This window comes from Cordyceps militaris, assembly GCF_000225605.1.
Source record: "Cordyceps militaris CM01 unplaced genomic scaffold CCM_S00007, whole genome shotgun sequence".
Taxonomy (NCBI): Eukaryota; Fungi; Ascomycota; class Sordariomycetes; order Hypocreales; family Cordycipitaceae; genus Cordyceps; species Cordyceps militaris.
In genome coordinates, this window is record NW_006271975.1 from 2599228 (window position 1) to 2619739 (window position 20512).

Here is a 20512-nt window from a genome sequence, read left to right on the forward strand (position 1 = left end):
CGTTGCCTCCAGCGTTGCCTCCAGCGTTGCCTCCGGTGTTGCCAGTTTCGGCTGGTGCTTCGCGATCATAAATCCAGCCCCAAGTATTACCGCCAGTGCCAACCATGTTTTGGAAGGATTTTTCTCCTATTGAGGTCTGTGGGGGCCTCAAGAAGCAAATCTTATACTTTGCAGGGTAGTAAGCATGGCGGCAGTCGCTTTTCTGAGCGCAACGATTGGCACATTCTTCAGGGGTCGCAACGTTGTCGATACGTTCCGAAGGCGTAATCGGCTTGATCTCGCTATTACAGTAAAGCTTGTAGACTTTGCCGTTGCTACATGATGTTATTAGTGACTGAGGGACGATGAAGAAGATGCGCGCGGGCATTATGGGAGTCTCACGTTGTGTACTCCTTCTTGTGGTCGACTTCATTGACGCAGTCAAGCGCCGCGACAGCTGGCACCACCAAGATAGCCAACGACAGCAACTTCACAGCAGAGTTGGGAAGCTGCATGTTGAGAAAGTGATGAAGGCTGTAGTGTAGTAGGAGTGCTGGCGGTGATAGTGAGAGCAGGTCAGTAGACGCTGTTGTGTGATGTCCTGTCCGACTTATATAGAGGTACTGTCGGTAGGGATTCTTTGCGAGAAATGAACTGGAAGTATTGATGAACTCTGCTCAGCTAGAGTGCGCAAGACTTCTCGCTTCGTGATCCAATTCTCCCCGACTTGGAAAGCCCGACTCTCGGAGGAATACGACGCATGTCTTGTGTTACCACTCAGACACAGCTCAGCTCGCAGAGTGTCGCCTATGCCGTCCCAACTGAGATCTTTCAGCCCGACACCACCATTCAGCTCGTAGCCGTAGAGTGTCGCCTATGCCGTCCCAACTGAGATCTTTCAGCCTGATACCACCATTAAGCTCGCATCCGTAGAGTGGCGCCTCTGCCGTCCCAACTACAATTTTTCGCCGACACCACCATACAGCTCGTATCCGTAGAGTGTCGCCTATGCCGTCTCAACTGAGATCTTTCAGCCCGCCACCACTATTATATACAGAGTCATCTGCGCTATTGAGACAGAATTGACCTATTGGATTGCGGGATGCCATCCAAGAATCGGCTTGGCTTCAGCTAGCCACTGCCTCTTGTTTCTCAGGATTATAGTACTGCAACAGCCCGATTTTGTCTCTCATTGTCCGCCCCGCCTCGGCAGCACACCCGCCATGGAAATCAGGACTTCCGCCAGACCTGATGGTTTATCTCATAGAGAGTCATGTAATTCATAAGACGCTATGTATTGTATGCCACCTTTACAAGATTATAAGTCTCTTCCTATCCCCGTACCATCTCTGCACTCCAAACCTTACACTATACCCTATCTTTCAACCCCCACCATCATGAAGGCCAGCCTTACTGTGGCTATTTCGAGCCTCTTCGTCAGCCATGCTTATGCGTTCTTCCCTTTCCCCATCTTCATCCCGTTACCTCTATTTATTTTCCACGGGGGAGGTGGTTCAGCTCCACCCCCTTGCCCACCCTGTAACTGCTGGAAAACAGTGGCCGAATTTCAACAAGAAAATTCCCTCTGTCAGTCAATTGTTCAAAAACCCTGGTCTTGCAGTTGTTCTTAGATGCAGAGGGGCATATACTGAGAGTCGCCTCATTTTCGACACGAAAACTCTCTCACCTCGACTGCCCTGAACATTCATACTATGGCGTGTTGCAACTATAATTCGAAAGCAAACATCTCGACACCAGAAGAAGTTTGTTGCGAGTAGGACGAACATGGGTACCAATCTGTGAACCCCATACGGTGGATGGGTCGAAACCTGCAACAGATGTGGTAAATTCTGCACTAGAATAGGAGGTTGCCTGTTTACTCGACCTGTGGCCTTTCGAGGTGGCAATGGTAGCATGTTACATGATGGTCTGTCGAGTGGTACGCACGGTTTGCGCAGATGAAAGTGAGGGAATGAGTGTGAGCAGACTTGGATAAATAAATCGGGGTTCAAACATATACATCGAATCGGAATTTTCGCAAATCAAACTCTAACTTACCATTCTAAAAACAATATTAGACAGGATTGTAGGGCGACCTATCGGCTACGTCGGTGGATGGTCTTCTCTGTGCGTTGAACGATGCGGCGGGTGGAATTTGATGCATAAAATTATACTATATCGTGGGGTGGCATTTCCTGGTGATCTCCCGTTCCTTCCGTAGATAGCCGTGCTCGTATTAACGGCGTATTAAGCCAAAACGCTTTATTACCTTTTTGGGAACTGGGGCCCCGCTCTCGCTTGCAGACTTCCGCGTATTCAGATTCCCCGCGTATTCAAGATCCCCGCGTATTTCAGAAACCTTTATCCGTGTGCCTGGGAAAAGAGTGCAAGGTACGGGAAGAAAAAAAAAGTAGCAAATAAAAATATTTTTGATCAAGAATGGTTTATATGTAGTGATTTAGTTCTTCTGACAGGTATTAATACTCAGTCGTACCGCTGTTCTTGTGAAATCGCTTCATACCCTCAACGCTTCTCCAACCAAGACTTCAACGACCAAAATGCCTACTCTCGAGCTTCACAACGGCTATCCGCTCTGGAAATACATTCCGAATCGCCCTGCCGCTGTCGCCTTTATCGTTCTTTTCGCATTCGCGACCGCCTATCACAGCTTCCTCCTGTTCAGGCACCGGCACTGGTTCTGTCTGCCTTTTGCCATTGGCTGTCTCTGTAAGAAGTCCCTGTTGCCTGTTCCCGACAATCGGCGGATGCTCTCTGCTTTCGCCAGAGTACTGATGGATGGACCTAGTCGAAACAATTGGCTATGTCGGACGGTGTATCGCATACGACCAGACGGGCGAGATGATTCCCTACATGATCCAGTCCATCCTCCTGCTGCTGGCCCCCATTCTCTTCGCAGCATCGCTGTACATGACACTGAGTCGCGTTGTCAGCGCGGTAGACGGTGAGAAATACACCCTTATTCGCGCGAAATGGATCACCGCCATCTTCGTCACGGGCGACGTTGTCAGCTTCGCGATCCAAGGCGGCGGGGCGGGAATTCTCGTCATGGCCGACACGCCGAGCCTCCATAGCGTGGGCCAAAACATCATTATTGGCGGCCTCGTCTTTCAGATTATTGTCTTTGGAGTTTTCTGTGCCGTCGCACTTTCTTTCCATCTTCGCTTCACCCGCCACGGGCTCGTCAACTGTTATCTTGGGATTCCCTGGCAGGCGGTCCTTGTCATGCTTTACGCGACCTCTGGGCTGATTACGGTGCGAAACCTGTTTCGAACGATCGAATACGCCATGGGCCAGGAGGGGTATCTTCTCACCCACGAGTGGTGCGTCTACGTTTTTGACGCGACGCTCATGTTCCTGGCCGTGGTTTTCTTTGCTTATAAATACCCGAACATACTTTATCCCAAGAAACAATCGGGCATGGCGATGGAGATGTTGACTTCTGAGGACCGATCGAGGGGGGATGACGGCAAGTCATCGGTTTAATTTCGTTTATGGGATAAACCTGCGGGACGTGTACTATAGCGATGTGAGGTTTTTTTTTTTAGATAGATGGAATCCGATTAGAGTAAAAGTGACGTGGTTTTACTTTCAAGATGGTAATGTGTGCAGAGTGCACGTCGTGTTGCGTGAGCGATGATGGCGCTTGCAGACCGCCAAACAGATGTGCCTATTATGTTGACAAGGTTAGGAAAAGCAAGAGAAGCCTCACAGGACAACGGCAATGAATTTTCATCGCGAAAGCCGACCAACTTCGGATGGCACTCTTTTGCACAGCCCGTATTCTAGCTCTTAAGGCATAGGCCCACAGTGCTGAACTCTAATCGTAAACGGCGCAGCACAGCGAGGTTTCGTATTTTCCTCCCTGCAAACACGACGCACACGCAACGACTCTCCATGACGCGAAAACCACACAAGAAATCACGAAACGGGTGTGTCGAGTGTAAGCGGCGGCATATCAAGGTTAGTGGCAGTGTCCCACAGAATGACTCTGCTTCAGTCCTGACCCAGCAACCCAGTGTGACGAGGGGAAGCCACAGTGCGCCAACTGCGTCGTGGTCGAGTCGACGTGCGAATACGCAGCAATACGGCGCCGCAAACTGAGCCAGGCCCAACTGCGACGGGATGCAGCACGGAAATCGGCTGCCCCCAGCGACCTCCCAATAAAGAGGTCCAGCTCCCATGCAGAGGTGCCAGAAGCGGCGGCTGCTGCAGCAACGACGCCGTTGACAACCGTATCGCCGGGGCACAGCATCTCATCTCAGCTCGTCGCAGATCCAGAAGCATCCGCCGCCGTCAACATCCACCACATGCGTCTCATCCTCCACTTCTCCATCTCCAATGTCGCCCCCGAGATGCCGGACCACGTCGGCAAGGACGGCACCGCGCTCGTCCTGCGCCTGGCCCTGGAGACGCCCTATCTCCTGTACCAGGTGCTGGCCATCTCCGCGCGCCACCTCGCCTACCTGCACCCGGCCGACTTCCAGTACTACTACAGCCAGGCCATTGCGTTGCAGACGAGCGCCATTGAGCGCTTCAGCGCCTCGCAGCCCGTCCGCAGCGACGCCGCCATGCCCGCCGTGCTCTTCTCGGCGCTGCTGTCCCGCCACTCGCTCGTCGACACGCTGTACGCGGTACAGACCGACTTTGTCGCCTTCATCGATGCCTTTGTCCAGTGCGCCCAGCTGCAGCGGGGCACCCGCGCCGTCGTCGCCCGCGTGTCGTGGTCCGCCCTGCTCGCCTCGGAGCTTGCCCCGTTTCTCCACTGGGGCCGCAACACCGCTGCCAGCGAGCGCGTGGCGAAACGCGGCCGTGAGTGCGACCAGCTGCTGCGGCTCGTGGCCATCACGCCCGGCCTGGATCCCGTCGCTCGCGAGGCGTGCCGTAGCGCCGTGCATCATCTCCAGGCGGGCCTCGATGACTTGGCCGACCCCACACCGGATAAGAATTCGTATCAGATGATTACGGGTTGGCCGGTTTTCCTTTTGGAAGAGTTTCTGGATTTGCTCAGCCGCCATCGCCCCGAAGCGGCTGCCATTATGGGCTGGTACGCAGTGCTGCTGCATCGCGGTCGGCATATGTGGCAGATTGGCGACGCTGGCGCTTTTATTTTGTCTTCTCTCGTCGACTACTTGGGCGCGGAGTGGTCGCATTGGCTAGAGTGGCCGCGCTTCATTATTGAGAGTTGATTGTCTTGCATGTATGAGTTGCTATTGTTTGCTTCGTAGGCTTGTACCACTTGGGCGTTTCAAGGTTGGTGAAGGGCGTTCCGGCTTAAAATCAAGCATATTACGAACTAAAGGTTAGATTAAATATATAGGTAAGAAGTACTTTATGTGACTTTACCTTTTTTTTTTTTTTTTTTTTTTTTTTTAAAGAAGCGGATTTTAGTGAGTTTATCTTGTGCTGAGATTTCGTCAGTAAAATGGTGGTGGACGCGAAAAGAAGAAGAATAGCTTGACGATTATGGTGAAAGAGAAAAGAAGAAGAAAAGGGCCAAACATATCAAGGGGCAAAATTATTGTTTAGCTTGGTCACTGGCAGAATTGTTCCTTCCGTGGTCGCCCATGTTGCCCGGTCGCAGCCTACAGGCGCTGACTAAGGGGATCTAATAACTATTTTCTTCTTACTCTCTATTATTTTACCAACCTTTCCGAATACAAGGCCTAGAAAAACGCAGAGCAATCATGCAGATTCCGTCCCTTGCCTATGTTCTTCTCGGCTTCTTTTCTCGCCAACTGCCTCCTATAGCGAACAAGACACCGGCTGCAGCTACCGCAGTGGCAGATAACATACACTTGCGAAAAGCTTCCGAGTATGCCGTGCGCACTGCATCCCATTCACTAGCCGACAAACGCACCTCACCGCCGCCGAGGGCTGATAGACCGCGGGGGCTAAAAGGGCTGCTTAAAAGTTTGGACATCTCGCGATGCAGCAACACCGTCGACACAGAAATGCCCAGACTACCACCAAACATTCTGAGCTGTGCCAACGCTCCCTGTGCGGATGCTAAGAAACCGTGAGCTAGCGAAAACGGAGTTGGACTGAAATTGCAGCACATACCGCGGTTTTGAGGAGATGACTCGACTGTTGCCATGATGGTAGCCGCAGTAGTCAACAGACCGAATCCGAGCCCAGGAAAGACAAGGAACCCCAGAGCCTTTGCATCATCTGCAGCGCCGCGCACCGTCGCCAGAAGCCCGCACCCGAGAAGCACAAGACAAGCGCCGGCGATGATGGTTTCGGATACACGGTATTTGGCTTGGTTGACCTTGCCGGCAATCATGCCTCCTATGGCAATGGTGCCCAGCATCGGCAGTAGCATCACGCCGCTAATCAGCGCACTCTTTCCGCTGACCACTTGAACCCTCGTAGTGGAGGAAAAAATAATGAGCAACAGTGGATAGCCAGTGGCCAACGTTGTAAGGATGCCCGATACATATAGTCGATTGCGAAAAAGTGCGACGGGAAATGTTGGTGAGATGCGCCCCTTCATTCGCTGGTTGATGAAATACTGCCATGCGAAGAGCATCACCCAGCTAGCTGTACCAATCGTCAGGGGAGCAATAAAGACGGCGCTGGACCACACGCCATTGTTAGACTCGCCCACGTTTTGAAAGGCAAATACGACGAGTACTGCGGCGGAAATGAGTAGAAAGGTGCCAATAGCGTCGAATGACCTCCAGGATTGCTTCGGGACACTAGGAAGGCTTTGAACGGGTGGCCACAACAGTACCAAGGTCAGCATGGACATGAAACAGATCGGACCGCTGTGTGATGTCAATAGCTGGGTCTTTCCGCTGGGCATAGCTCCTGGAAATACTCACTTGAGCCAAAAAAACCCATCTCCACGTTGCATAGTTCGTCAAGAGACCGCCTAGTACAGGGCCGAGGACAGAAGACCCCGCGACGACTATTGCGACAACGGCGGCGATATATTGCTTCAGATGTATAGGACAGATCTCAGGAAGTACGATCATGGGCATCGAGTATAGACCTATATCGAGCCTGTCAACAACTGATGACAGCACTCAGGCAAGACGGCAAAATACGTACCCGAGCCCCCGACACCTTGAAGCGCACGGAGTGCGATGAGCTGGTGAATGTTCCTTGAGAAGCCACATGCCAACGAAAACGCAAAAAATATGGCGTTTGCAGCGATCAAGATATTGCGCCTTCCAATGATGTCTGAAAGTTGAGCAAAAGTGGCCGCGCATCCCACCTGGGCCAACGAGTAGGCGAGTGCTACCCAATTGACCGACTGCGGCGCCTTGAATTCTAACCCAATGGTGTATAGACAGGTTGAAACCACAGAGCTATCTATCATGGAGAGAAACAAACTGAGGCAAATTCTGCACGCAAAAATGTCAGCGCGATACCAGCTTCAGGGTGGTGAGGATGGGCGAACCCGACAGCAAGCAGCCAGAAACGCCATGGGGGAGCCACGTCGTCGTCTTTGCCAGAGGGCTGGCTACTCTGATCGGCGACTAGGTGGCCATTGGGCCGAGAGCTTATGGGAGATGCGTCGTCCCCGGCGTCTGGAGGGCTTGGAGAAGCCATTGAGGGGTGTGGCGGGTGCGGATGGACAGTGCAATGCCATCAGGTGGAGGAGGGGAGAGCTTTCCAAACTGGTGGCGGGAAAAAGATTATCATGCAAGTCTATCATCCGAGGCCCCCCACGAATAGAGGCGCCTGTGCTACATGCTGCTACGTACAGATTGCTTGTAGCTCGCATAACCATGTCCTACCTTGAATGCCGATTGCTAGGCAAGAAGAGCAAATCCTGCATCGAGCCGGCACCAAGTATGGCCCGACAAGGAATGAAGGTACAGGGACCTCAGCATCCATGCACGCCAGGGTAGAACCTTGTCATCGGAAAAAAAAATTTGCCATCGAAAAAAAATATCTACGACGTACTCATGCGCACCAGACTGAGTATGACATGGCACAAGGTCACGGGCGGACAAGACAGCGGCTGCAGACACCGGAGTGGCAGACAACATGTACACAGAATGGATTAGACCACGAGTGGCGTCAGCTGAGATTCTCGGTCTCAGACGGGCTTCGAGTGTCAACGGCCGCGTGAGCCCGATTGCCGAGACTTGCTGACCTCGCCACCCGATCGTCGCAGTACGACCTTGACGGATGTTGAGTTACACTCCCAGTCCTTCTGGGCTTGGGTTGGCTCTATCTTGATATCTAGAGGATATGATACATCAAGATACCGTGGAGATACTTCAGCTGGGGTCGCACGTATATAACCTTCCAACCCCCACGGCGTATTCTTCCTACACGCTGACTCCTGCTCAAGAGCATTCACTTAGTCTACCGGATTTAAGCTCACAACTTGACCAAACGGATCAATATGCAGGTTATCGACGCTGCTGCTCCCGCCAGTCCGACGAAAATGAGAAGCGTGGTCAGTTCGTCGCCACAGGAATCACTGTCCGAGCTGGACGGTGGCCCGCCACGTCCTTTGTCTGGAAATTCTGCGTGGTCGCTCCTGCAGCGCGGTATCGACCTCAGTCCGAACGGGCCTGCTCTCGTCGTGGCGCACCAACAGGGTGACCACCTGCAAGGACTCGTTGGGCGCTCTGCTCCGTCAGCAGACTGTCTTACATGGAGCTATATGCAGCTCATGCGGGGCACAGCGCGACTTGGGTCTGTCTTTGAAAGGCATCAGGTCCAGCCGAGATCAACCGTGCTGCACCTGATTCCCAGCTGCTCGGAGTGGGCGCTCCTGGTATGGGTCGCGGCCCTCAAGTGCTACACCACCGCGGGCCTGCCGCAAGCGCTTCTTGAGCCAGCCTCTGAAGCCGAGCTGCGACGATACCTGAAAATCCTCGCTCCTTCATGCATTGTTGTGGAGAGCGAATGTGAAGTGGCAAGAATGGACGAGTTGAGGGATCAGTCGCAGCAACCATTTCTGGGCTTGTGCATGGGTCAATTGACGACACCCCGTCGGGGCTGGCTGAGCTTTGGCGGCATCGCAGAGGAGTCGTGGGCTGGCGATGAGAACGTCATGGAGGCAAATCCGGTATCGGATAGTCTTGACAGAATCGTCTTGACTGCGTTTACTAGCGGAACCTCGGGCGAGCCCAAGTGTGTCCAGAAGAGCGTCCGCGCTCTATTGGCTGCGACGAGGACGCAAAGCCGCACCGCGAATCACGAAAAGCCAATCAATATTCCCGCAACGGCAGTCATTAGCTCAAACACGCTGACCTTGGCACATGGCCTGATATACTTGTGTTGGCATAATGCTGGGCTGTTGGTGATACCGTCCGGAGAGTTTTCGGCAGAGGCAACTCTTCACGCAATCGAGAAACATAAGATCTCTCTCGTCGGATACATGCCATGGGCCATTCGTGCCATTGTCAGGCACCCAGAGTTCTCCCAAGAGAAGATTAAGTTTCTTCGACATGTCTTCATCACCGGCACGCTCGCGACGGCAGCCGAGCTCGCAGAACTGCAGCAGGCCATTCCTGGGGGCTTCGTCTATCCGATGTGGGGCATGAGCGAAGCAACGGGTGTGCTAGGATGGTCTGTGTATCCGAAAAAGGCCCCGACGCATCTGGGTGTTCCGTCGTGTGGAACTGCTATGCCGGGCGCAAGGATACGGGTCGTCGATGAGGACGGTCGCGTGGTGCGGCGCGGTGTGGCGGGTGAGTTACACGTCGGCGGCGACGTTGTCTTTGACAAATACGTGGGCATCATCCCTGAGCGGGATACGTTCTATGAAAACGAGAGTGGCAGGTGGTTTAGAACCGGCGACGCGGCAGTGCTCGATGACGCGGGCCACGTTTACATCCTGGGCCGCGTCCAAGATGCCATCAAGTGCGCGGGATTGTGGCTGCATCCTGCCACAATGGAGAACACCCTGATCGAACATTTCAAGGAAGAGGTATGGCATGACATCTGCATGAATTCAGCTTCTTCTGGAAGAGTTGCGAGTCCAAAAGTCTAGACCTATGCTGACTGCGACACAGGTCCGGGTTACAGGTGTGCCCAGTGCCGATGGCGGAGAGCAGCCATACGCAGTTTTTGAGACGACCGATGTAGCCAAAGACGTGGCTGCATCAGACGTCAATAGTCTTGTAAGGGCCATTGGTCCAGACTACCGAATTGATGGTGTGGTCTGTCTCGAGCAGCTCGGCATGAGTAAATTCCCGAAAACGTCAGTCAAGAAGTTGTCGAGACTCGAGCTGAAGCGCACGGTTACCGCCTACGTAAAATCGGAAAGGAGCTAAAAAAAACACAAATGTTGCGAATTAGGTAGAAGAGGACAAAAAGGTCTCTAAAGGACAAGTTGCTGACGGTTGTCAGGCAAGCGCCATCTCAGTAGCACCACTATCACCAATTCTATTCTGAGCTCAGACTGATACATTCATCAAGACTAAAATTATACGATAATACATGATAGGCTATCTCGTGTTGCACTAAGAGTCTGCCGTAGGAACGGTCGGAAAGCGCGCGACCCTGACAATGGCAATGGGTGCTGTATCCGTCGTCTGTACAGGACTGTGCTGCGTGAGCAACCCCTGCTTCGGCGAAGCGATCGCCGGCAATCGTGGTCTGGTTACGCGATCGATTCGTCGCCGAAACTCGATGCCCAAAACATGCAAATTAGGTCAAGACACACGATCAGGCTGTACGGCATGAGGAGTCGCATTGTCTCGCTGCTGCTGAGCGGCTGTCTTCCCCCGGAAGGGTGTGAGCGGGTTCACGCCGAAACCTGTCTCTGATCCCGCAAGGACAAAAACTCGGTGCACATCGTGCAATGCTATTCTGTACTATATCAGGTAGTACAAGCTGGCGATCCGGCTGCGAACATGCTCTATCGTGCGAGCCGGGATGAGACACGCCAAGCGCCAAAGAACGACGACACGTCCATCTTCTATGCGTTACCCCTGTTACTCGTATGTTCATAAATTAAGATTGAGTTTTGTGGCAGGTCTACTATGGTGGCTGAGATGGCCGTGTGCTTGGCGCTGGGATGCGATGCTGAGCCCAATTTCTACACGCATGGATCAAGGCAAGAGTATGTACTTGTAGCCCAATACGAGACGTAAATATATTGACCTTAAATTACTGACCAACAAGTAGTTGTTAGTCATGTCCAGACCGACGCGCTGCAGTTGATGGGGCGTCATGTACTCTGTGCATCTACTGAGCTGGCTGATACGGCACAGGACCGTAGCCTTCGTTTTCGTTGCCGTCGCCTCGGCCCAACCGCCCTGTTTGAGTTCGCAGGCTACCTTGACTGGCATCCACCAGAGGCCAGAACGCATTCTCCGGGACGTTGGCCATGGCGTGCGGAGAGGCTACACAACAGGTATTAACACAACCTCTGCATAAGCCGAACCTCGACGCTGTGCGACTCGACTCACCGATTCCTGTCATATGATTGTTGATAAATATGTTTTCCCAGTGACCCTTTGGTGCGTGGTACATCTCATGCATGATGCTCAGGTGTGGGTGCTTGGCTGTGGTCCGATTCCACCACCTCCACGCCTTGCTGTGCAGTGAGCCGTGCGCGTACCTGTGTAGATGCTCCATGGAGCGGAAGTAGCAGAGAACCATGACTTGGTTGTTGGTGTACCTTTCATTGGCAGCGATCCAGGTAGTCTGCCCCAGGACTGCGTTTTGTTGTCAGCAGTGATACGAGAACGAGGGGTGGCCATACGCACAGCCGTGATCGTTGGCGTTCTTCCAGAGATCCTCAATCATGCCGTTGATATACAGAGATACATCTCTGTACCCGGGTCCAAAGATTCCAAGTGCACTGTGTGATGTTAATTAGTAGCAGAAATGGGGGAGATGACGAGGGTGGCGAACTGGTTTGATCGCGCCGCCAATATGAGAATGGCGACGGCGTTCTCCGACGAGTTCGCAGACAGGCCACCATCTTTGAGAGGTGATTGAACGGTATGCTTTCCCAAGAAAACGCCGTCCATCTGTTTGTGGCGAATCAGGCTCTGGTGGGCGAGAATCGGACGTAGAACGCGGTATGTCAGGAGGAGAGACACGGGCGCCACAGCAAAGGCGGGAGGCAGCAGGTAGGAGAGGAGTGCCTGGAGACAAGCGCCAAGTGCAAGCCAGGTGGTGAGTTTGAAACTGTCGCGAAAAATCTGGATACAATTGCCTGTATTAGTTTCTTTCGACTGAACTCCTGCTTGATGCCCTTTCTCAGACCGTGCCGACTGACCGAGTACTGCGTCGCTCGGGCGGCATCGCGATAATCCCAAGGACGAACTGGGGAAAAGAAGTTGGTGAGGCTCTGGAAATTCATTGTCAATACCGACAGAGATTCCTGAATACTCTGTTATGGATGTGATGTTCGATATCAAGGATGGCTTGGGAAGGAGTTGAAGGATTGTGACGTCTTCCAACTGAGACCAGTACAACCTGCAGAGTAAAGAAGAATGATCGCTCTTCCTTCCGACAACATCCATTCTGCAAATTACTGTCTCGCAAATGCAACATTTTCAGCCCCCAAACTCGCGTGCCAAGTCGTGACCCCAGCACTCATGCACGAAATGCTCCCAGTTCTCATTTTACGTATGATTCTCGCTCAGCCAAGCCACTTCCGCCTTGTCTCGGGAAAGGTCACGCCTCTGTAGAGATATATGATGCCACTTCAATCAATTCATGGAATATGTACTCGTCATGCTATTCAATTTCTACATGTGATGTAACCTCGGACTCTTGTCCCGATACGGCCACGCGCAGCTGAGGGTATTGATAGCCGTGATCGAACCCCGGACGCTCTCCGGCGGTCATTGACGTAATTATGTCTGATTCGACACAAGGCCATATGGAATTCAATCTCGAAGCTACTACAATGTTAAATTGACCATCTGGAAACTCCATCTCACAAGTCAAATTCGCAGTTTTCTCGGAATATCTCCCTACAGCCATCATTCATCTGCAAGCTGCACTCTTACCAGGGCACATTCGTTGCTACATACCATTCAATCTCGACAATGCCTATCTCTGAGCCAATCGCGATCATTGGATCCGGATGCAAGTTCGTCGGCGGAGCGACTTCGCCGTCCGCCTTGTGGTCGCTGCTGAAGGACCCGGTCGACCTGGCCTCGGAAGTGCCTCCAGACCGCTTCAATATCGATGCCTTTTACCACACTGGCAGCAAGCGTCACGGCACGACAAACGTGCGAGAGGCCTACTTTCTATCCGAGGATGTTCGCCGCTTTGACGCCTCCTTCTTCAACATCTCCGCCATGGAGGCCGAGGGCATAGACCCGCAGCAGCGTCTCCTGCTCGAGACGGTATATGAAGCTATTGAAAGAGCTGGAATCCGGCCGACCTCGCTCCAGGGCTCCTCCACGGGCGTCTTCTGCGGCACCATGTTTGACGACTACAACCAGATTCTCCTCCGGGACACGGATCATGCACCGCAATACACGGCAACGGGCGTGGCGCGCAGCAATCTGTCCAACAGAGTGTCGTACTTTTTCGACTGGCAGGGGCCGTCCGTGACACTCGACACTGCCTGCTCGTCCAGCATGATTGCGGCCCATCTGGCAGTGCAGTCCCTCCGCGAGGGCGGCTGCCGTATGGCTGTCGCCTGCGGCACAAATCTCATCATGTCTCCTACCTTCTTCCTCTTTGCATCGCCGCTCAATATGCTGTCCCCGACGGGACGAGGCAAGATGTGGGATATCAGCGCCGACGGCTATGCCCGCGGCGAGGGTATCGCGGCTGTCGTTCTCAAGAGACTCTCGGATGCTATCGCAGACGGAGACCACATCGAGAGCGTCATTCGAGAGACTGGCGTCAATCAGGATGGCCGTACCATGGGAATTACGATGCCTTCTGGTGCAGCGCAAGCGCGATTGATCCGGTCTACCTACGAAAAAGCCGGATTGCGACCGGACACGGCTGAGGGGCGCTGTCAGTACTTTGAGGCCCACGGCACGGGGACACAGGCTGGAGACCCCCAGGAAGCGAGCGCCATCGCCGAGGTCTTCTTCCCCCAGACTGAGGCAAAATTGAACGGAATTGGCAAGAAAAAATTGCTTGTTGGCTCTATCAAGACCGTGATTGGCCATACTGAAGGCGCGGCAGGACTGGCCGGGCTCATCAAGGCCTCCTTGTCTATCCAGCACGGCCTTGTTGTGCCCAACCTGCATTTCGAAACCCTCAACCCCAAGATTGAGCCATACTACGACAACATATGCATCCCCACAATAGCGCAGCCTTGGCCGGAGCTTCCAGAAGGAGTGCCGCGCAGAGCATCCGTCAACTCGTTCGGATTCGGAGGCACGAATGCGCACGCCATCCTTGAAAGCTATGACGGCGTGGCCGCAAAAACGAAGCTCAATGGTCTTGGTGCTCCAGTCGTTAACATACCACTCCCCTTTGTCTTCTCTACCCCGTCCGATCAAACTCTGGTCTCTCTTCTCCAGTCCTGGAGCCAGTACCTCGCGACGCATGGCGACGTCGACTATACGCATCTCGCCAAGGCTCTATTCTCCCGGCGGGATGTCTTCACGCACAAGTTTGTCACCCAAGCAGTGTCGTCCCGGGACCTCCAGGACAAGATTGACGCCGAGCTGGCGCGCAGACAAGACAAAAGCGCCGCGACGTCTTCCACGGTTCGAAAGACCAGCCCCGGCCCAAAACGAGTCCTGGCCGTCTTCACCGGCCAGGGTGCGCAGTGGCCGCGCATGGGCATCGACCTACTCCTCGCCTCGCCGCATGCCACACGATGGCTGCAGGAGCTACAGGACTCTCTCGACAGCCTGCCGCCGCAGTACCGTCCGCGCTACTCACTGGCGCAGGAACTGGCCGCGGCCCAAGACTCCTCGCGACTGCGCGAGGCCGCCATCTCGCAGCCGCTATGCACTGCTTTGCAAATCATCCAGGTCAATCTGCTACGCGAGATTGGCTTTGGCGTCTCGGCCGTCGTGGGCCACTCTTCGGGAGAAATCGCCGCGGCGTACGCTGCCGGCGCCGTCTGCGCTGCCGAAGCCATTCGCATCGCGCACTTGCGCGGCATGGTTGCGAAGCTCGCCGGCTCCGGACATCAGCTCGGTGCCATGGCCGCCGCAGGTCTAGACGCAGAAGAGGCTATAAGATTGTGCACTCGGCCAGAGTTCTTCGGGCGCGTTGCTGTTGCTGCGTACAATTCCCCGCAGAGCGTGACATTCTCGGGCGATGCTCCTGCCATTGACGAGCTTTCAGACCTTTTGAAAAGTCAGCAGAGATTTGTCCGAGTCCTAAACGTCGACAAGGCCTACCACTCTCACCATATGGAGCCTTGTGCTAAAGCATATCTAGCAGCTTTACAAAGCGTCGCGATCCAGCCGCAGACTTGCGCATCCGCTAGGTGGTTCTCCAGCTTGAAGCCCGGCCACGAGATTGGCCATTCCGACATGAAGTCTTTGAAAGCTTCATACTGGGTGGACAACATGCTTGAACCTGTCCTTTTCACTCAGGCAATAGTTGCAGCCGCCAAAGAGTCTTTTCCTGATCTGATTCTAGAAATCGGCCCTCACGCAGCCCTCAAGGGCCCGACGAGGCTGTCCCTCTCAGAGAGCCTGCCGCACGCGAACGGGGCCAATGTGCCTTACATATCACTTTTAAGTCGCGGTGAAAGCGCACTGAAGTGTTTCGCAGACGCTCTAGGGTCATTCTGGGCCATTGCTGGTCCAGGGTCCTGTAAGCTGGGTTCCTATGTCACCATGCTGGGCGGCAGCACCTCAGACTCCATGACACCCATGATGAAGACCATTCCCACATATCCGTTTGATAAATCCAAGGCCTACTGGGCAGAGTCTAGAGCCTCAATGTCCTTTGCTCATCGATCGCAATCCGTTCATATGCTGCTTGGTGCTCCAACTACGGACAGCCCCCCTGGAGAATGGTGCTGGAGAAACTACCTGCGTCCTGAGCAGATTCCATGGCTGAGTGGCCACAAGATTGAGTCTCAAATCGTGTTCCCTGCCACCGGCTACGTTGCCATGGCAGTAGAAGCCGCAGCGATCATTGCGGACACCAGACCACTGCGCTTGGTTCAGCTGTGTGACTTCCAGATCGAGAATGCCATAGTATTGAAGGATAGCTCGTCATTTTTGGCCGACGTGGAGATTTTCTTCCGAATCCAGAACTTCCAGATCGATGCCGCCGGTTCAAGGGCGACTGCAACTTTTGCCTGTCATTCTACTTTTGCAGGCAAGCTTCGCCGCTGCGCACATGGAAGCATGGAGATGACGTTTGGCGAACAGGACCAATACCTGCTGCCATCTAGACGAGCTCTGCCGCATGACCTTGCAGAGATAAATATTGACGAGCTGTACTCCTACCTACACCAGTTTGGCTACGGATACGAGGGTCTATTTCGCGGCATCACCCAGTGTGGCAGGAAGAGGGACCTAGCGAGCGGACGAATTACAAACGTGTCGCTTGGAAATACCGACGGGTCGCTGATTGTGCATCCCGCCATGATGGACACGCTGCTTCAAGGATTTCTCGCAGCCATTGGAGAATGCCATGACGGCAGGCTTCATACGCTGCTTGTGCCGACCGGAATCGCCAGGGTCACAATCAATCCCTTCTTTGGCGGTCCCGGCGGCATAGCCACTGATGAGGTTGCGTTTGACGCACAATTGACCGGCTCTGACGCTGAAATTATGAAGGGAGACGTGGCCATGTTTGATCTCGGTGGGAATTGCGCCATTCAGTTTGACGGGGTCCAAGTCTCGCCCTTGATGCCCCCGACCGCAGCTGACGACCGCCTCTTGTTTTCAGAGGCTGTCTGGGGGCCTCTGAGTCCCGATGCGACAGTGGACAAGAGTGCAACTCGTCTGGAACTCAGCTGCGATTCCAGGAATCAAGGGCAGCTCGTCATTCTGCACATGAAGCAAATCCTGGACATGATTTCTGTGGACGACACCCTGTCAGGCTGTCCGCGTGCTGAAAAGATTGTCCGTTGGTTTCGCCACATCATTGATTCGGTGCGAGAGGGCACACATCCCATATACGACAGCCAGCAGATGGATGGCACCATTGACAACGTTCGTGCCAATCTCGACCCGGACTCATGCATCACGACAGCTATCGACATGATCGGAACCAACTTGATATCCCTTCTCCGTGGCGAGATGAACATCTCACAAGTCCTGCAGCACGAGGCGGATTTTCTTCAACGGATGTCTAGAGAACTTTTGGACAATGAAATCTTGGAGCAGATGGCATCCGTCGTAAGCCAAATCACGTTTCGGTACCCTTGCATGAGGATACTAGAGATTGGTGCTGGAGTTGGTTCTGCTACCGGCACCATTCTTGATGCTGTTGGGCCTTCGTACTACTCGTACACTTACACCGACACTTCACCAGACTCCTTTGATGGTACCGACAAGCGGTTCCTGAAACGCTCCATAGACCACTCGGAGCGTTTCACATACAAGGTTCTTGATATGACCGCGAGCCCTGCCGAGCAGGGATTCGACAACCACTCATACGATCTTGTTGTCGCCACCAACTTACTCTACCCCACGGTGTCGTTGCACGATGTATTAGTACGAGCCAGGATGCTGTTGAAGCCTGGGGGCTACTTTCTGCTTGCCGCATGCCTAAATCCCGACATTCTCGCAGCGTCCTTTATCCATTGCGGATTTGAAGACTGGTGGCTCGATGAGTCGGATGGCCCCAACTTTGGTCCTATGGGCACTCAGGAAGATTGGCACAAGCACCTTCAGGCGGCGGGATTCTCCGGGGTCGACTCAATCACACCGGGTCATTGTAGCGGACCACGACCTGTTTCCATCTTGGTTTCTCAGGCTGTGGATGAGGAGGTGCTCCGTCTGCGAAACCCGCTCGAGTATACCGATCAGCCCAAACCCAATCATGGCAATCTATACATCATCGGAACAACTTCTTCAACCGCGGCACACCTTATCCCAGAGCTAAAGGCAGTCCTGTCCAAATTCTTCCAGAGTGTTGTGACAGCTCCAACCATCGACTCTTGCCACACTGGACAGCTCGCGCCAATGTCGTCAGTCCTCGTCTTGGATGTCGAAAAACAATTACTGAAAAACATGACTGAGCCACAGTTTGACGGCCTGAAGTTGTTTATGGATACCTGCCACACTGTGTTTTGGGTCTCATGTGGTTCTGAGAGCGACGAGCCGCACATCGGCTTGGTCAATGGGCTGTTGAGATCGGCGGCCATTGAGAATCCGCATGCACGATATACACACCTCAACAATGTCGACTTGGAATCTTTGCAGAGCCGCATCATCGCAGAGGAATTATTACGAGTGAGACTCGTCAAGTCGGAGAATGACTACGCTCTACGCAAGCGTGTTTGGTCGGTAGAGGCGGAACTCCGTGTTGAGAATGGCAAGACCTGGATACCGCGGTTCAAGACTGAGCCTGAAATGAATAAACGCTACATGTCAGGCCGGCGGGTAATCCACGACACGGCTGATCTTCGACATTCAACAGTCAGCATGTCGGAGTCTGGAGCGCTGCGCGCCATCGAACCAGCTGCTTGCGTCGCCGACGACGCCGTCACTCAAATTCATGTCCGGTACTCCATCTCAGCACCCTTGAGATTTGAGGGAGCTGGCCTGCTCTACCTCGTGGTGGGCGTAGATTCGAGCACCAGTGCGCGCGTACTTACTTTGTCTAGCAGCCGCTCGTCGGTCGTCACGGCCCCTTCAAGCTGGTGTCGGGCGATTCCCAGCAGCATCGACACTGCTAGAGAAGCGCACTACTTGCATGATGTAGAGCTGACGCTTCTAGCTCAGTCGCTTCTGCACCAAGTTGGTCCAAACGGTACGGTCGTGTTATACGAGCCCGAGGAAGCGCTGCACATTGCCATCTCCACCTCGGCAGCAATTCTCGGTCTGAAGCTGGTCCTCATCACCACCCAACAGAACAGTCGCTCTCCGGCAAGCGATTCCACGATTTTCGTTCATAAAATGACTTCAGAGCACGAATTGTCGCGTCTTCTTCGACCTCACGTTGCATCGGCCGCAGTTTTCCTAGATGCGGAACCACGGGATGAGGGACTTGGCCGCCGCCTGCAATCACTGTTCCCGAGCAGCGTTCGTCGCGAGAATTTGCAAAGTCTGCGCAAAATTCCTGCAAAGCTCTCGTCTCGTTGCGACGCTCGCTCCCCAACAACAGCGGCCGTTTTTCTCGAGGACGCGTGCTGCGCAGCACTCGAGTTGGTAGCCTCCCCGCTCATGCCGATGCCGAAGCTCGTAGATGTTCAACGGATGCAAGAGTCTGAGGAGCCATCGGATATTATCGACTGGACAAGAAACAGAGAGGTCGTGGTCCGCGTTTACCCTTCAGCATCTACTGTGCTGCTGTCTCCTTCAAAAACATATCTCCTCGTCGGCATGACTGGCAGCCTTGGACGTTCTGTCGCAGAGTGGATGATTTCCAGAGGAGTACGTTATGTCGTCCTGACGAGTCGAAACCCAAAGGTCGAGCAGTGGTGGATTGACGACATGACGAGCGCCGGGGCAAAGATTTTGGCTCTCGCAATGTAAGTGTTGGTCCTTTTCCGAGGAGTTTTTTCATATGCTGACAGCCACCAGGGACGTGACGGATAAAGAGTCGATATGCAAGGCGCACGACACCATTGTTCAGCAGTTTCCAAAAATCGGCGGCGTCGTGAACGGGGCGACCGTGATCCGGGATGCATGGCTGTCCAACACAACCTACACGGATTGGCAGGACATTACGAAGCCCAAAGTCCAAGGAAGCATTCTGCTGAGCGACATGTACGAGGGCACAGACTTGGACTTCTTCATCTTGATGGGCTCCATCTCTGGACACATGGGCAACCGGTCCCAAGCGGCGTACGCAGCCGCCAACTCGTTCATGTCGAGCCTCATCGCCCAGCGTCGCAGCCGGGGCCTCGTGGGGAGCATCATCAGCCCCGGGCCGATCCTCAGCGTCGGCTACGTCTCCAACGCGGACGCCAAGCTCCGGGGGCTGCTCAACGAAGCCATGGGCTGCTACAACACGTCCGAGCAGGATCTCCACGAGCTCTTTGCCGAGGCCATCCTGGCCGGCCAGCCAGCCGCCGGTCGCAACCCAGACATCATTGCCGGGCTCAAAAAGGCCAGTCCCAAAGCGCAGCCGGGCATCAAGTGGTACCACAACGCAAAGACGTGGCACTTCATAGACAGCCACCAAGACGGCGGCGGCGACACGCTGGCTCCGGGCACGGCCGCGCAGGTGTCGCTGAGGGAACAGCTATCGTCGGCCGCGACAACGGCCGAGTCGGCGAGCATCATCGAGACGGAGTTTATCCGAACAGTGACGAGAAAGCTTCTGCTGTCGGACGGCACGGTCTCGAGGGAGACCTCGCTCGTCGAGTTGGGTGTGGATTCGCTGATTGCTGTGGAGCTGCGTTCGTGGCTGGCGAAAGAAGCCGGCTTGCTGATTCCGACGCTGAAAATACTGGGAGACTACTCCATCGCCCAGCTAATAAGCGAGAGCCTGCCGTCGAAATGATTTTAACACGCATGTG

General features: G+C 54.0%; 6 protein-coding genes across 6 annotated transcripts in view; 4 read left to right on the forward strand and 2 right to left on the reverse strand.

Annotated features, from left to right (window-relative positions):
* Positions 1-494, reverse strand: part of CCM_09037 (uncharacterized protein) — a gene marked incomplete at both ends in the record, with an annotated part of 2236 nt that extends 1742 nt beyond the window's left edge. Inside the window, 2 exons of the mRNA XM_006674172.1 lie at positions 168-314; positions 382-494. Coding sequence (XP_006674235.1) covers positions 168-314; positions 382-494 — 260 coding nt within the window. The remainder of the gene's footprint in view (positions 1-167; positions 315-381) is intronic.
* A 2043-nt stretch (positions 495-2537) lies between these two features.
* On the forward strand, positions 2538-3483 carry CCM_09038 (RTA1 like protein; the record flags this gene model as incomplete). Its single annotated transcript, XM_006674173.1, has 2 exons — positions 2538-2706; positions 2786-3483. 2 exons carry the CDS (start codon positions 2538-2540, stop codon positions 3481-3483), a joined length of 867 nt encoding a protein of 288 aa, XP_006674236.1.
* Positions 3484-3894: 411 nt separating this feature from the next.
* On the forward strand, positions 3895-5186 carry CCM_09039 (C6 finger domain protein, putative; the record flags this gene model as incomplete). Its single annotated transcript, XM_006674174.1, has 2 exons — positions 3895-3960; positions 4017-5186. 2 exons carry the CDS (start codon positions 3895-3897, stop codon positions 5184-5186), a joined length of 1236 nt encoding a protein of 411 aa, XP_006674237.1.
* A 518-nt stretch (positions 5187-5704) lies between these two features.
* On the reverse strand, positions 5705-6805 carry CCM_09040 (MFS multidrug transporter, putative; the record flags this gene model as incomplete). The annotated part of the gene is made up of 2 exons (XM_006674175.1): positions 5705-6006; positions 6061-6805. The coding sequence occupies 2 exons, from the start codon at positions 6803-6805 to the stop codon at positions 5705-5707; spliced, it is 1047 nt and encodes a 348-aa protein (XP_006674238.1).
* A 1193-nt stretch (positions 6806-7998) lies between these two features.
* On the forward strand, positions 7999-10966 carry CCM_09041 (AMP dependent CoA ligase, putative; the record flags this gene model as incomplete). Its single annotated transcript, XM_006674176.1, has 6 exons — positions 7999-8079; positions 8369-9898; positions 9984-10171; positions 10418-10524; positions 10801-10913; positions 10949-10966. 6 exons carry the CDS (start codon positions 7999-8001, stop codon positions 10964-10966), a joined length of 2037 nt encoding a protein of 678 aa, XP_006674239.1.
* Positions 10967-12980: 2014 nt separating this feature from the next.
* Positions 12981-20496, forward strand: CCM_09042 (polyketide synthase, putative; the record flags this gene model as incomplete). The annotated part of the gene is made up of 2 exons (XM_006674177.1): positions 12981-19519; positions 19572-20496. 2 exons carry the CDS (start codon positions 12981-12983, stop codon positions 20494-20496), a joined length of 7464 nt encoding a protein of 2487 aa, XP_006674240.1.
* Between the last annotated feature and the right edge of the window lie 16 nt (positions 20497-20512).